General features: G+C 34.3%; 1 protein-coding gene across 5 annotated transcripts in view; it reads left to right on the top strand.

The window, feature by feature from the left end:
* Positions 1–15,302, top strand: part of LOC106179610 (MAGUK p55 subfamily member 7) — a 29,264-nt gene that overhangs the window by 2,753 nt on the left and 11,209 nt on the right. For 2 of the 5 annotated variants that reach the window (XM_087007044.1, XM_087007045.1), the window contains exons 2-10: positions 165–270; positions 889–934; positions 9,484–9,578; positions 10,132–10,250; positions 10,952–11,029; positions 12,066–12,146; positions 12,448–12,582; positions 12,912–12,993; positions 15,074–15,159. In XM_087007044.1, the coding sequence (XP_086863170.1) occupies positions 9,533–9,578; positions 10,132–10,250; positions 10,952–11,029; positions 12,066–12,146; positions 12,448–12,582; positions 12,912–12,993; positions 15,074–15,159 (627 nt within the window). In that variant the 5' untranslated portion in view covers positions 165–270; positions 889–934; positions 9,484–9,532. Of the gene's footprint in view, positions 1–164; positions 271–888; positions 935–4,623; positions 4,877–7,325; positions 7,731–9,483; positions 9,579–10,131; positions 10,251–10,951; positions 11,030–12,065; positions 12,147–12,447; positions 12,583–12,911; positions 12,994–15,073; positions 15,160–15,302 lie in introns of those variants that run through there. The other 3 variants (XM_087007043.1, XM_087007042.1, XM_087007046.1) reach the window with 3 other exon arrangements.

Consider the following 15,302-nt stretch of genomic DNA (forward strand, 5'->3'; position numbering starts at 1 on the left):
AGGATAGATTTCTAAAGATCTGACTCCAGCATATTTTGAAAATATTACTGAGCTAGACTGATCTCATTTATTTTGAATGGGGTGTCTTATTAATAAAGATGAAATTTATGTTTGATTTGCTTTGATGCATGTGTTTCTGAGGTGTCTTTTAATGTGGGTTTCAGGTGCTGTCTAGACAAACTACTACCTGAGAGTAGAAGCCCATATGTTGGTAGCTTCTACGTGAAAAAAGATGGAGAAGACACTCTTGCAACTAGCCATGCTTATTAGGTAAATATCAGCCGTAACATTTTTTTAAATTTTGAAACGGCACTGCCAAATATGAGAATGTAGGTATGATAAGCCTTTTTTCTCCTGTTTGATATTAGTGGGTAATATTGTACATTCTTGAAATTCATAAAATGCATGATATCTAATGAATGAACTGTAGTTGCCACTAATAGATCTTGAAAAGATAATTAATATGCTTATACTGATAGTAATGCTAAAATGGTAAGAATTTCACCTGTATTTTATGGACCAAAAATTCAAGTAACAAGTGTCAGATTGAAGCATGAATAATTGTGCAAACCAACAAGATACCACAAAGGAATTATGTGAACCTTATTTCATTGTCTCCTGTGTCATTAATGATGTAGTGTTTTATTCTGTATGATTTGCATTAAGACATCTGCTTACTTAGTAAGCTGATTTACATGGAGACTAATTGCATGCCTGGGTATATAAGTGCTTGACAGGTTAGCACATTTTATGAACTTCATGAATGTTGTGAGACTTGCACTGAAAGGAACTGCCTTTACATATGTTTCATATGTGATGTACCTTTGCTGGTACAGAAATGAGTGCTGCATTTGAGTAAAATACAATTTGTTTTTAATTTGATTGCAGAGGCACGTGAAACTTAACCTAGCTGAAAGAATTTTGGCACATACAGGTGAGTGCAAAGAAGTCTACTAAGAGTGACAGCTAGGTAGAAGGGATGCAGAAGTATAACAAAACTGAGTGGGTCTATTTGTTACATTTTTTTTTTTTTTTTGTATATATACAGTTTTTCAACAAAATTTCCATTTGTAAATCAGGAAGGATACTTTAGATGTTCCCAGACTTTTGCTAAATTATTTACTCTTTGGTCAGTATGATGATGGATTTATCGACACTTTTGGTATCTTAAGATTATGCATTTATCTAGAAAATTAAAACTATAATTAACAGCAATGGGACTTATTGGGAATTCATTTATTTAAGGCTGAAATATGCAAATTCAGATATGTGCTATGGTATTATCATTCTGTGGTTACCATGTACACAGTGTGCCAACTGGCTCAATCTCAATCTTCATTTCCTTGCCATGTGCTTTTTTTTTACTTTCACATTTTTAAAGATTCCTTTTGATTTCATCCTATAATGCTGATTTTTAAGTATATAATAATTTCAAATTGCAAAGATTTCAAATTGGTTCTGACAACATTTTATGAAACTAGTGGTCTGTTTTGTAGGTGCTGCATTTATAAGTACTAGTGTATGTGTTTAGAGTTTTATTTGATTAGATATGTTTGGATACTGAAGGTTGTCTAGAATTAGAATTTGAACAGATGGCTGGCTAAGAGAGGATGATAAATAGTGATTAATTGGTAGAGGATATTTTGGGTTTGATGCAAGACTGCTTCCATATTAATCTACTAGCAGTGCATGTCCACTTGATCAGAAAATATGATTTATCCATATATACTGTAATGTAGGCATTAGCCATTTACAGACTGTGCCTAGTTGGGGAGAGAGAGAGAGGGATGTCTTGGGGGAGGGGTTCTTGGTGCATTTTACTGGATTGTCTGTAAATTTGTTGAGGAGTATGATTTCCCATACCCTTTATCATGCCAATAAATAGTCTAAAGTTGAGTGAACTTACTAGAATGATAGTCGGTGAAATAGCTTTCATACTGTATATTTACCATCGATTTTCCACAGAGTCTTTATTATACTAGCGAAAATACAGCACATTACATTCTCTGGGCTAAAAAGAAATAATTTGGGGGGTGGAGTTAGGCCCATAGCCAGCAATTTCCCCAAAAATTGACCTTTTACAATGAAACCCTTGCGTACCTAGATCAAATTTTACCCAGAATGGACCTTTTCCTGGCAAAAAAAGGGATTCTTTTGAACCCTTCATGGCTAGGGGTCTGTAGAATGCATTGCCTTAATCACAGACCCAAAAAAAGAGAGAGATCGGGAAAATAGATGTATCCCCTCTTGGGAAATATGTGACAAGCAGAAAACCCATCTATTTCAGACAAGAATCTATTTTTCTCACTTAACAGCTTGTTGGACTATTGGGATATGTGCTTGGCATTAAACAGGATAGGCTCAAATCTAATAGTGTTGAAACTCCATCTTGCTCAGTGTAAATACCTGGGGGAAATGGAAAGTAAGTCCGCTGTTAGCTTAAAAAGTGGGATTTAGCAGAAATTATATGCAAAATGGTACTTATACATCTTCATAAAACCTATAAGCAGACAAGATTTTTTCCAATTGGTAGAAATATAAGAGTTGTGCTTGCAAAACATAGTTCCATTATGACATCTTAACTGTAACATTAATACTATAACATTTTTCCTTTATGTGCTCTTTTAATAAAAGTATGTGTTTAGGGCTGTTTTCCCCATAATGGTAACGTCTTTTCCTTTTCTTTACGTACTTCTGTACACACTTATTCAATTGACTGTAGGAAACATTAAGCACAGGTGCTAAATATGTTTTTCTAAGTGGATTTTAAAAATATAGAGTGAAGAAAATGTTTGAATAGTAAAACACCCTGTGTTATAACATATAACATATAAATATACGCTGGGTTGTTTCCTTTAAAGGAAAAAATTATTTTATAATGCCTAAAAATAAATGAAAAGGTAATGTCTAGTCATTTACTGTCTTTTTCTTAATATTTTGGAGTTACAGAAAGAAGCGTCAATTAACCCTACTGAAGTCATTGGTGCAAGATTAGATCTTTGACTAATGAATGAGACATCTTTGCAGTTGTTCATAAAGCATTTTGACATATTAAAACCAGGCATTCATCATTATCCCCAGCATATTTTGTTCTGTTTTAGGTGTACACTTACTATACACAGGTGAACTAGCTTAGCCTTAGGCCTCAGATTGTGGTAGTTGGCATACCACAGGCATTGCTGTAGGTTTCATTCACACCATTTAAACAGACTTTTTGTGGAAACCGTAATACTTGTAGCTTATATTTCTAAATATGTCAAGAAGTCTAAGATTCATTGAGGACTCTAAAATTTTATTTCTTTGTTCAGATTGGTCAAACCTGATATATTATGTAAAGAATAAGAGGCTTGATAGCAACCACCTGCTGTCCTATCTCCTTTATAATCTTGACCTCTGCTTATGTGCTGATGGCCAAACACAATGTTCTGACTGCTGAACTCAGGGAAGTTACATTGTACACCTTTGACATCATTTTAGATGAGTAAGACTGGGTTTCCATACCTAAATCGATCCAAAAGGATCGATCCATCTCTGAGGGGTTCCTCACTAAATTGCTTTCAGCGTAAGTGGCTTAGATGTCTGGCACGCGTACTGAAGTTGCTAAACAATAATTCATTACCCCCTATAGCAGCTTCAGTAGGCAGGACAGACATCTAAGCGGCTTAAGTTATTTGCAATTAGGTGATAATCCCCTCGGAGATAGATCGATCCACAGTTAGTACAATAGCTGGGGTAGTGCTAACACTCGCCAATTTAGCCAAATGCTAAAACTTACTTAAATTGGCTAAATAAAAAGGGCTTAATTTGACTTGTTTTAGTCAAATTATAACCATTTTGATAACAAATTGACAAGAAAGTGGTGATTTGGCTAAGCGAATAATATTGCTAGCGCTACCCCAGAATAGGGTCTGGGAATGGTCCTTAAAAACCCTCTACCCCCCAACTTCACACCCCACTACACCCCTCCCTACCCCACCCCACCCCTGTTTTGTTGATGACACCTAAGAAAGCATGCCATGTATTAAAGACTGATCAGATGATCCTACCTTTTCCATATATTTCAGAGAAATTATTTTCAATAACTTTGACCAAAAGATTTGCTTTTAACTGTTACAGTTTATAGGTTGTTAACACACCCACTGGTGTATTGTTCCATTAACTATTAAGTGGGCTTATATTGATTTATATATAGCCATGGGGATATTTATCTTTCAAAAATGTAAAGCTAGGGAGTATGGCTCTCACACAAAACAGCAAATATAAGTGGCATTTGTTGTTATACTAATAATTGGAAAATTTGGTATAAAGTAACTAGAGGGTTTCTCTTGTGAATTGTTAATGTTCAAAAGAAAATGGTCTGCTGAAAATGGTCTGATGTAATTTAGATAATTCCAATTGAGACCTGAATGGTAGATCTGTTTTTCATTGATTTATGGAATAACTAAAATTTGATGCATTCTCTCCAGCAATATATTGCCTTGAATAGAAAAAGTGATGGTAAGATGATATCAGGAAAGTGTGCTGCAATCATGCTGTGCTGAAACTGTATTTTAGTCAAAAATCCCAAGCAAACAGCTGAAACAACCAAACTTTCTCAAGCTCGGCTGCCCTGTTGCCAACGAAATCGGAATTTCATAATTGGAAGTATAACAGCGTTCAATTATTCACCAAGAGGTCCGATGGTGTGCCTGTGTTCTCAAAGGAAATTAGGTTGTTTATATCTGACAGCCAAGCTGTGTAACAGTTTTTGATGTCGGGGCAAGACGGCAGAGGTTGAAGCGAACCCAGAGCCGCAGAAGATGCTCCTTTCTCAGAGAACTATCTGTGGCAGCAGTTAATTCTCTCACCATTGATTAAGGATGATCTCTAAGTACAGGTAATTAGTGGTTACATCTCTTGCTCGAGGGAAACATTAACTTAAATCTTTAACAGCAGATGAGTAGATGCTGGCAGTGATTTTTGAATGCTCACTTCAGTAGACATGAGTAAATGTTTTGAATAAGGTGCGTGAGCTAGGTCAGCAAGATATAGGGAAACATATTCGCTATTGTTGTTCATTGTTTTGTTTTTGAGAAGAAACGGTAAAAAGGTAAAATATGTAGTAGCACATGTATAGTTGAGAGAAGTATTATTATGAGGAGGCATATTTATTGTCTGTAGCATAGTGCATGTGTGCAGTGTTCTTGTTTAAAAAACATACATATGACATTGAGGTTAAAATTGATAACTTAATTAGTACTGCAGCCTTGAAGTTACTGCAGGAGAGGTTCTTTCCAGAATAAGCTATTCTGTTTATGATTTACCACTTAAAGAAACATGACAAACTTTTATAGTATTGGCACATATTTGGAAGAGTTGGCATTTGTATACAGTAACAGTATAGCCGAAGTTTAAGATTGATGAAGTTTCACAAAAGCAAACTTCATCCATGGACACATGCTCCCACAGGTGAGGGTTGTTAACATACACAGGTGAACAGCAGGTAGGTGTAAAGGTGAACATATTTTGGTAATTTTCCTGAGATGCATGCTGTGTGTATTGACGCTTGGTTTTACATTTTCCATGAAAGACATGAAATAATGCACTCTGAAATATTGTTATTTCAAAATTTGGGTATGTTTTTAATATACGTAAGATGCACACTTATGGAAATAATGTGATTTACAGCAAATGTGTTGTGTTCTCTCTCTCTCTCTCATTGTGTGTGTTCTAAACATGTTACCATTGCACACTAGAAAAGGAAGGAAACATCTAGATAACAGTTAACAATAAAAAATGTCAGAATTCTTATCTTCACCAATGGCCTGCCTGTCTTTTCCTTTGAGAAAAACAAGGCTCTTCCTGTTTGCTTAGAGTAACTTTTCATAATGTGGCTGAACCATTTGGCCTATAACACTAAGCTATTAGTTTGCATCCCTTTTATGCATGGCTGGTGGAAAGACAGATTCCATTCTGCAGAGATGAATTTTACTGAACACTGGTATAATAGCATCAGAAAGAATTTTGCACATTCATGGCTTCATATTTTGTACTTCACAGATATATTAGCTATGAAATATTACATAATGATAATCTCTGGAAAATAACGTCAGCAAGGATAGTCTTGCTGATAACTCATTATTTCTTATAACTGACATTGAATTATAATGCCTTATTATATAATTTCATGACAACTCTTAGATCATTTTTGAAGAAGAAAGCTCATATTTCATCAGTTTCATTTAATGTATTTTAGAATATTTCTTATTAAGATTATAATGTTAATAGAAACACTTTTCCCCAGCTTTCAATCAACTGGTCCGGATAAAAATCTTCATGACAAAATCATAATTAAAGCATAAATAGATCTTTTTAGTTGAAATATTTATAGATAATGATATTTTCTGTTCATTGATGTGTTACTGTTCACAATAGATGAGCTTCTTTCTTATGCAAATAAACTGCTGCGCCTTATATAGGAAAATGGAATGGCATCCTAAAACAGAGCAGAAATTCTTTATTTATTTATATCTTTAGCTAATGATAAAATGCCTTATTTGTTCTGTCTGGTAATCTTCTCTCAGGTAAACATATATATATATATATATATATTCTCTTCTCTCAGGTGTGTGTGTGTGTGTATATATATATATATATATATATATATATATATATATATATATATATATATATATATATATATATATATATATATATAAAGAATTCCTTTGGGCCAGTAAAGCTAAATCTGCTGTATTTAATTATTGGCTCAAAACCAGCCAGTCGGTGGTTATTTTTAAAAAGTCCATCTTATCAGTAAAAAGAGATATGACCACTTGCTCAGGCCTGGCAAAATTTTGAAACCATGCTAAATGTTTTTATGACCAAGTGCAAAAAAAAAAAAAAAACATCTGCAGACAAATTTTTATATGGAAGACTGCCATAGAAATTTTCTTCAGAGAAAAAAATAAACAGCTCACAAATTTGTGTTTATACGAGAGAGTCACATGTAGGTTTGACATTTGATTTAGATAAACAGTTGGCTTCAAATATTGTAAGGGTTTGTCAGTACTTGCATTCTTTGAAAGTAAGTAACTTGTATCTCTGTCAGTGATTTCAGATTAAACAAACTCTCCTGAAAACATAAAGGTGTAAATTAAGTGAAAACTCCACATTCATTTGGAATGGCCCTCAGGTCTGCTTTCCTATTATTATTCAACAGTTCCACTTTGATCAGTCAATTACATGGACGGGTAAATTGAAAGGAAATCTCTTTGACATCCTGACTGATAGATGGAGGAAATGAACATGGATATCTGAAAGTGCCAGTATTTTATTGTTGTGACATTCACAAGCTCTCTCTTATTTCTACCATTATCAGTGTTGTGCTCCAGTTACAGCTTATACAATTTGCAGAAAGTACCACAACTGGCCCCTGGAAGTATAGGGTGTTTTCTTAGATGTAGGATGTTTAGGTTGTAGAGGAAAGAGCCAGCATTTATGCTCTCTGTCCTTTTCAATGTGCATTAATAACACACATGTAAACCAACGCAGTTCAAAGTCCAACTTTGCTTGGTTTGGGCTTAGTTTCACTTGGGCGCAGTTTGTGCAGTTGAGAAGGAAGACGAAATACATGGAAATAGATTTTTGCCGTGCCCAAGGATGGCAGCATACTCCTATTTGCAGTGTCAGGTTGCGCTGATTTTGGAAAATGAGAGGTGTCAAAGAGCAAAGGGAGAAGTAGCAAAAAGGTTGGTTAATTTAGAGTCTTTTTGATCGAAACCTCGAGCAGAAGTTTCTGGTTTTCAAAAACTAGTAGTTTCAGTTGGGTATTCCATTACTGAATTAAAGCATGATTTTCAGCCACGGGAAAGCAAGGCCTAGGTACATTTGCAAATAAAATGCTTCTGCAGCACTTACTAGAAGTATTTACGCTGAACCAAAGCTGTCAAGTGAATATTTCCTCTCTTTTCACACAAAAAAGTGAAGCATAGGAATAGATTAACATGATATTGAATTCTTTAAATCAAAACTACATTCACCATTTACTTGTTTAATGATCTTCCTGTACATTTTTATATTCTGAAGTATGTAATGTGTCAAGCCTCTTTCTAATGAAGTAATTTTTGAAGGCCAACAAACAACAAGAACATAATTGCAATTGATAAGTGCCACCAGGAAAAGACTGTTGTTCCTGCATTAAAGATGAATATGCTGAATGTTTTATAACAACCTGTGCAGTAATTGCATCAGTAAATGAAATATCTTAATTTCAGCAGTGGAGTTTTGGTGCATTTCATTGAAGTATTTATCAAATACTTAATGGTGGCGTATGAGAGCCATATATGGCACATGTGAGGGGGTACAATATGTCTGTTTTGGAGAGAGAGAGAGAAAGAGAGAGTGAGAGAGAGAGAGAGAGAAAGAAAGAGAAAGCAATATATTGCTCAGTGGTGTAAACATATCCATGTATATATAGATGCATTGTCCTTTTCTGAGCATTTGCGATTGGAACCAAGCAGGTGTGTGAGTATGTTATCTGGACACTGCTGTCTTTTATCATTGTAAACCAAGAATTCTGCTGTGTTTTCCTTGTTAATTCTTTACAACTGTCCAGAATACTCCCTTTACCATTCTTCCGGAATGAATGTTGTCTTAGTAATAAATATATTTATGCCTCTCCCTTTTTGTGAATACACAAATGTGCAAATCAGTGCAAACAAACTTTTTCTGTGACAGCACAAAAGATGGTTGTTTATTTTGTGGTAGCAGTGGAAGTGGTTGGGTCATGTGTTATATCATGGTTCAGGGATGGGACGATTTTGTTTATGGTGCATCAGAGGCACTAATGCATGCCAAAAACTTTTTGTCGTTGGAAACAAAAAAAATTTTTTTTGGGGGGGGGATGTGGTTTATTTCACATACTAGCACCAGTAAACAGTGTAATTAAAACCTTACAGTAAATATGGGACAATCTGTGTTGTGTTTAAGGAGAAGTTATGTCTCTATTAAGAAAAAAGGTTAATCAGGATACAGGGGTATATTTTGTAATTTAACTTAATGATAAAGTTAAAACTTGTAATCGTTGCTTTATACCTCTGAGAAATGCAATGGTTACATTACCCATTGATTACAGAAGACTTAAATGTAATTTAATTTGATAATATGCTGTTTTAGTTAAGATTTTTTATGATCAGAAACTTATCTGATTGTATATGATGTTAAAGAACTTGAAAGTCTTTCTTTTTCTTTTTTTTTAAAGTTTCTTTATCATTTGCATTAAAGTAGTATCTTTAATATGATCAGTAACATTTTTAATGAGAAAACCACTTTTAAAGTGTTAATCATCTCAAATTCATGACACTAAAAAGTTGGTTTCTAAGATTTTACGTTTGGCAAATTTATGGCATCACGTTCTGCTTTCATGTCCATGTTTTTGTGCTATGCTAGGAGCCGTGTTTAAAATGTCCAAAAGAGTGAGCAACAATGTTGGATTTATTGCAGGTTGAAGAAGGCAGGTGGTTCCAGAAAGCAGACCTCCCTGTGCTGCGTCATGCCTGCTGCAGTGAATAACACCAGACAAGGGGGACCAGAGCCTGGTGAGAACGAAATTTATTTATTTATTTATTTATTTATTTAGTGGCAGGGGAGGGGTTGTACAAAATCAAAATGATTGTTTATTGAGTTGTAAAAAATGACCAAGTTAAACTCAAATTTGACAGGGGGATTAGATTAGTCGACAGGAAATGTATATGTTGATTAATTGTAAAAATAATTAAATAGAATGTTAAAATTATCATTGTGTGAAGTGTTCCTGTATTCAACAGGTTGTGATTTTTTAACATTTTAAATGTTGGAGTGGATAAAGCAGTCACCCTAGAAAAGCACATTATTTGTTTTCTTTAAGGTGCCAGAGGTTTTCATTTCTGTTTTTTGCCTTCGAGGATAACAACACTGAATGTATTCAATCAGGCTCGACTGATCATAATTTAAACATATTGATCATTATGCAGCCAAGCAGGTGTTATGAAATTGATTGATAACCGCAGGAGAGGGCAAAATTGAAGAAAGGTGTGCTGTTAAAAGTGGTCAAGTGCTTAAGAAGGGTCAGTTGGTGGTATTTTGTGAAAACGTTTTTTTTTTTTTTTTCAGGAGTGCAGCGTCTGCTGAAATCTCTGGATCAGATCAGCAGCAGAGGCACAGGCAAAGAGAAGGATCTTATGTTTTTGAGAGGAATGTTTCAGAGTCAGGACCTCCAGGCCTTATTACAGGTGAACAATACATTAAACCAAGTAACAAGTGATAAACAAAGCCTATTTCAAAAATTAAGAAAAAGTTCGAGTTAAAAATAATAAATGTATGAGGTTATCTTTACCTGTGAAAATAAAAGGGAGAGGTTTATTACCAAATACTTGAAAAAAAAAAAGCTGAGTAATTGGCAACTTGGAACAGGTGGCCTACCTAATGAAGACATGACTTGTGTTATCATTATATTTGTTGAACCACAGGTGTGAATGAAAAACAAGAGGCAGTTTGCATTAGGATAATAATAGGATATACTTACTGGCTGAAGAACTGAAGCGTCAGTGGCAATGCCAGAATGTTATGATAAGAGCTAATTTGTAAATGTATACTTTCATAATCTAGTTCTTCATTATTGTAGCAGAATATTTAATGTTGGGCGTTGACATTTTTTTTACCCAGCATTATTTTGTAGGCTAGCTTAATTAAATATTTTTCTACCTATATGTAACTGTTTTTGCATTCTGTATCAATTTTTACAAAGGTGGTGATTAATAGGAGTACTTGCCAGTCAGCCAATGTCAGTATATTTCTATTCTGTACCTCTTTTTTTTTTCTTATGTCATTTGATAACATTTCCATGCCCAATTTAATGGGAAGTGATCAAATTATAAAAAAGTTGTGCACCTCATTAGTATGATAATTTGATAATATCACATATTCCTCATAGGTCCACCACAAAGTGTCTTCCCAAGAACACCTGGACCTCAAACCTATGGCCAGAAATAGCTTCCAGATTGCTGCTCAGGTATACATAACACTATATGGTAGTGTACAGTTCAGGAGTTTACAAGTAACACACAGTTTTTGGCGGAGTTGTCAGCGTTGGCTTATGCCATCATATAATACATGCCAGTTCATTATGTAGATGTTTAACATCTTGAGATAAAAAGGACAAGTTATATAGTTGTCTCTTAATGTATTCAGGCCTGTAGACAGGGGACTTTGGAAGGGGGGTGTATGAACTTCCCCTTTAGCCAGTAAACATCCTTCTTTCCAAATAGGTTCTCACATTGGCTAGATTAGAGAGATAAGATGGTACACTTTTTCAGAAAAAGACACCCCCCTCTCAACTTTTGAACTTATGAAGTTGCATGCCTGTCAGTATAATGCTGTTGGTTTTGTACATGTCAGCATTTACCCAGACAGGGAATGTGTGATATTTGAATTATCCGGATCAGCTTCAGTGCAGTATGAAAGAGATGCACTATTGCCCATCCTATGTAGTTGACAGTGCTCTCTCTGAATAATGGCCATCTGGTCCTGAACAAAGACTGCATTGGTCTAAATCAACTAAATCAGTACTTGCTTTATGGGCTCAGTCATGCAGCAGTAACAACTACATTGTGAACGATGGATTGATTGATTATCAATGTTAACTATCAGTTGTACCCGGTGCAGTGCTTCACTGGTGGTGGTTACAGTACATGATTGCGTTGAATGGAAGCTTTTCAGCTGGCTATACAGTGAGATGAAACTTAATGTTGTCTTTGCAATATTGTAAACATTGGCTTCTGAATTTGAAATCATGTTCCTTGCAAATTGATAAGAAATCACTCTATAAAATGAGTGTCTTGATAAGGTTTAAAGACTCCTTCTAAAAAAAACTTTGGTTTGTGGATGCTTACTTTTGCTTTATTATTATTATTTATCATATTTTATATTTCTCACCTCAAAAAGCTCTTTGCAAGTTCACAATTATAGTTAAATATATGTGCACTCTTCCTGGGGAAGGTCCCAGTATCTTATTTCATTCATGTGTGTGTGTGTTCCCTGTACTGTAGGTCTATGATGAGCTGAGGACGCATCCCCTGACCTCTGAGGTTAGACAGCTGCTAGATCTGTTACTCAGTCCACACTTTAAGGTAGATACATTTCACTTTTATATGGTATTTCAATGTTATTTTGAGATATAAAGCAGTGTGAACCAAATAAAGGGTGTTTGAATGCGTAAGGGGTATTTGAATAAAAACAAAAAAATAGCGAATAACTTGGAGGAAAATTTAGTATTTTTTAGTCATAAATCAGAATTTTGGATTTTTTTTTTTTTTTTTGCCCAAGTTAGTAATACAAATCAAAGCAGTAATCACCTTTGTCTGACAGTAAATTATATTAAATTTTACTACTGGGCTGGATGAAACTGTAAATATTATGTTCCCATTGAAGGCTTTGCTGACAGCCCAAGACAAAGTTGCCTGCCAGGACTATGTGCCACAACTGCCTTCCATTCCACATGAAGTTGATGAAGATGAAAACCGTGCTGTGAAGATTGTAAGAATCATGAGGAAAAATGATCCTCTGGTGGGTTTTTAATGCATTTTACTTAACAGATTTGTCTTTAATATGAATTTTATTGTGAATTCGATAACTCCATATTAAATAAAGAAAACACTAAAAAAAACTCAGAGAGTGCAGACTTCTGCTAAGAAAGATCAATCCCCCTTATTAGTTTAATATTTCTTTAAGTAATGGATCATCTAGTTAATGGCTGTTAACTAACAAAGGTAAAAACTTTTAATATGCTAGCAAAAGCACACTATAGCACTGTACATAGTATTCAGTGAACATTTGTGTTATATTATTAACTATGAATATCAAAAATAAATCATGAGTAATATTTATCTGTACAGGGTGCTACGATACGATTGAATGAAGAAACGGGTATGATTTATGTTGCTAGAGTGATGATGGGCGGAGCAGCTGACAGAAGTGGTAAGTCATTTAAGAACCCATATTTCCGTATTTGTTCACATTTCTTGTAGTTCTTGTATAGTATTAAATTAGACTTTGTAGTGTGGTATTCCTAAATAACATGTAACACACAATCAATCAGAATATTTTCATTTTCCCTTGTAATGTTAGTTCTAGATATTTTTGAGAGTTTGTCATTGTTGGTATATTAATCACATGCTTTCAACTGACTACTTTCGATTTTTATGTACAGACACAGATGTGTCTGTACATATAGCCATCATCTGCGTCTGTCGTCGCCGTCGTCGCCGTGCACTTTTACCGATAACACGATAAGTGGAAAACCATTTTACCTTTTGACTTGAAACTTGCAGAACTGATGAATATTCATAATACGCAGGTCAAGTTCGAAAATCAGCATGATCGGGTCACTTTTAGGGAATTTATGCTGTTTTTTCACTTTTTTCAGCATATATGCAGCACCGATAACACGATAAGTGGAAAACCATTTTACCTTTTGACTTGAAACTTACAGAACTGATGAATATTTATAATACGCAGGTCAAGTTTGAAAATCAGCATGATCGGGTCACTTTTAGGGAATTTATGCTGTTTTTTCACTTTTTTCAGCATATATGCAGCACCGATAACACGATAAGTGGAAAACCATTTTACCTTTTGACTTGAAACTTACAGAACTGATGAATATTCATAATACGCAGGTCAAGTTCGAAAATCAGCATGATTGGGCCATTTTTAGGGAATTTATGCTGTTTTTTCACTATTTTCAATATAAATACAACACTGATAACACAATATAAGAAAAACGGATTGGCCAATTGTAATTATACTCACAGGAGTGGTCAATCTTACTAAAACGCAGGTTGAGTTCGAAAATCAGCATAATCAGGCCATTATTTTAGAAGTTATACTGTTTTTCACATTTCCTCAGATTCAATTATTAGGCATGTTAACAGTCTCATTATTTAACTAATAAGATGCCTAAAAGTGTTTGTTTGATATTTCCTGCATCTTTACAACATTGTTAGTTGATTATGTAAAAAACATGGTAAACTTGTTATCATGTATTGTGTAATAAAGTGTCAAAAATGGAAATAAACTCATATCATTGCAGTTTGTCAGATTCAATCATCCACTATGTTCAGAATCTCAGAATGGAGGAAATTGGACATTTAACACTGTTCTATTGATACTTTTCCCATCTCATCAATTTTCTTAGTTGGTCATATAAAATGGCAGTAAAATGTTTATTTTGTTTTATGTTAAAAAAGTGTTAAAAATGGAAATAAACCCATTTCAGAACAGTGCTGTCTTGTTTACATTTTGGCATTTTCAAGGCGTGACTTTGAAGTTCCATGGGCCTGAAGACCTTTGCTAGTCACATTTTCTGAATATCTGTGAAACAAATATTTTATAATTAAAAATTGATGGTCATTAAGCTGTTAAACATTATGTAATATTGCATCAAAATTTGAAGAAACCCCTATTTTGGGCACTGCTTCCATGATGACCATTTAAGGAAAATCATGTCACTTACTGTTCTCAAACTTACAGGAAAGAAACATGGGACTAAAATACAGCTTCAGTAGGCAATGCAGTCTGTTTGGTATTTTTATTTATTTATTTTTTTTTTTGGCAGTTAAACAGTTTTTTGTGAAAATTTAATTTTTCACATATTGGCATTTACAAGGTGTGACTTTAAAGTTCCATGATCTTGAAGACTTTTGCTTGTCACATTTTCTGAATGTCCATGTTACTAATATTTTATTAATAACATTTGATTGTCATTATGCTGTTAAACATTATGTAATGTTGCATCAAAATTTGAAGAAACCCCTATTTTGGGCACTGCTCCTATGATGACCATTTAAGGGAAATCATGTCACTTACTGTTCTCAAACTTACAGGAAAGAAACATGGGTCTAACATACAGCTTCAATAGGCAACGCAGTCTGTTTGGTAAATTTTTCTGGCAATTTAACAGTTTTTTGTGAAAATTTAATTTTTCACTTATTTGCATCTTTATTTTCTGTTCTTTGTCTGTACATTTGACAGCTTTGCTGCCTTGTTTTTTTTTTAGGATCAATTCATGTTGGAGATGAAGTCCATGAAGTAAATGGAATCAATGTCCGTGGCAGAGATCCAGATGATGTCGTACAAATACTGGTATGCGGCTTTATAAGGTTTATATGACAGTAAAAGTTGAAAACCATTTTCCAGATAAGTGGTAAAGTCGTTCATACATACAAGAATAGATCTTAAATTATGTAAAGATATCTAAAAGAATTCATCTATTATGCAAAGATTGT

The sequence above is a fragment of the Lingula anatina genome, chromosome 2, assembly GCF_051362555.1.
Source record: "Lingula anatina isolate TDL-2025a chromosome 2, LinAna3.0, whole genome shotgun sequence".
In the NCBI taxonomy this organism is placed as follows: domain Eukaryota; kingdom Metazoa; phylum Brachiopoda; class Lingulata; order Lingulida; family Lingulidae; genus Lingula; species Lingula anatina.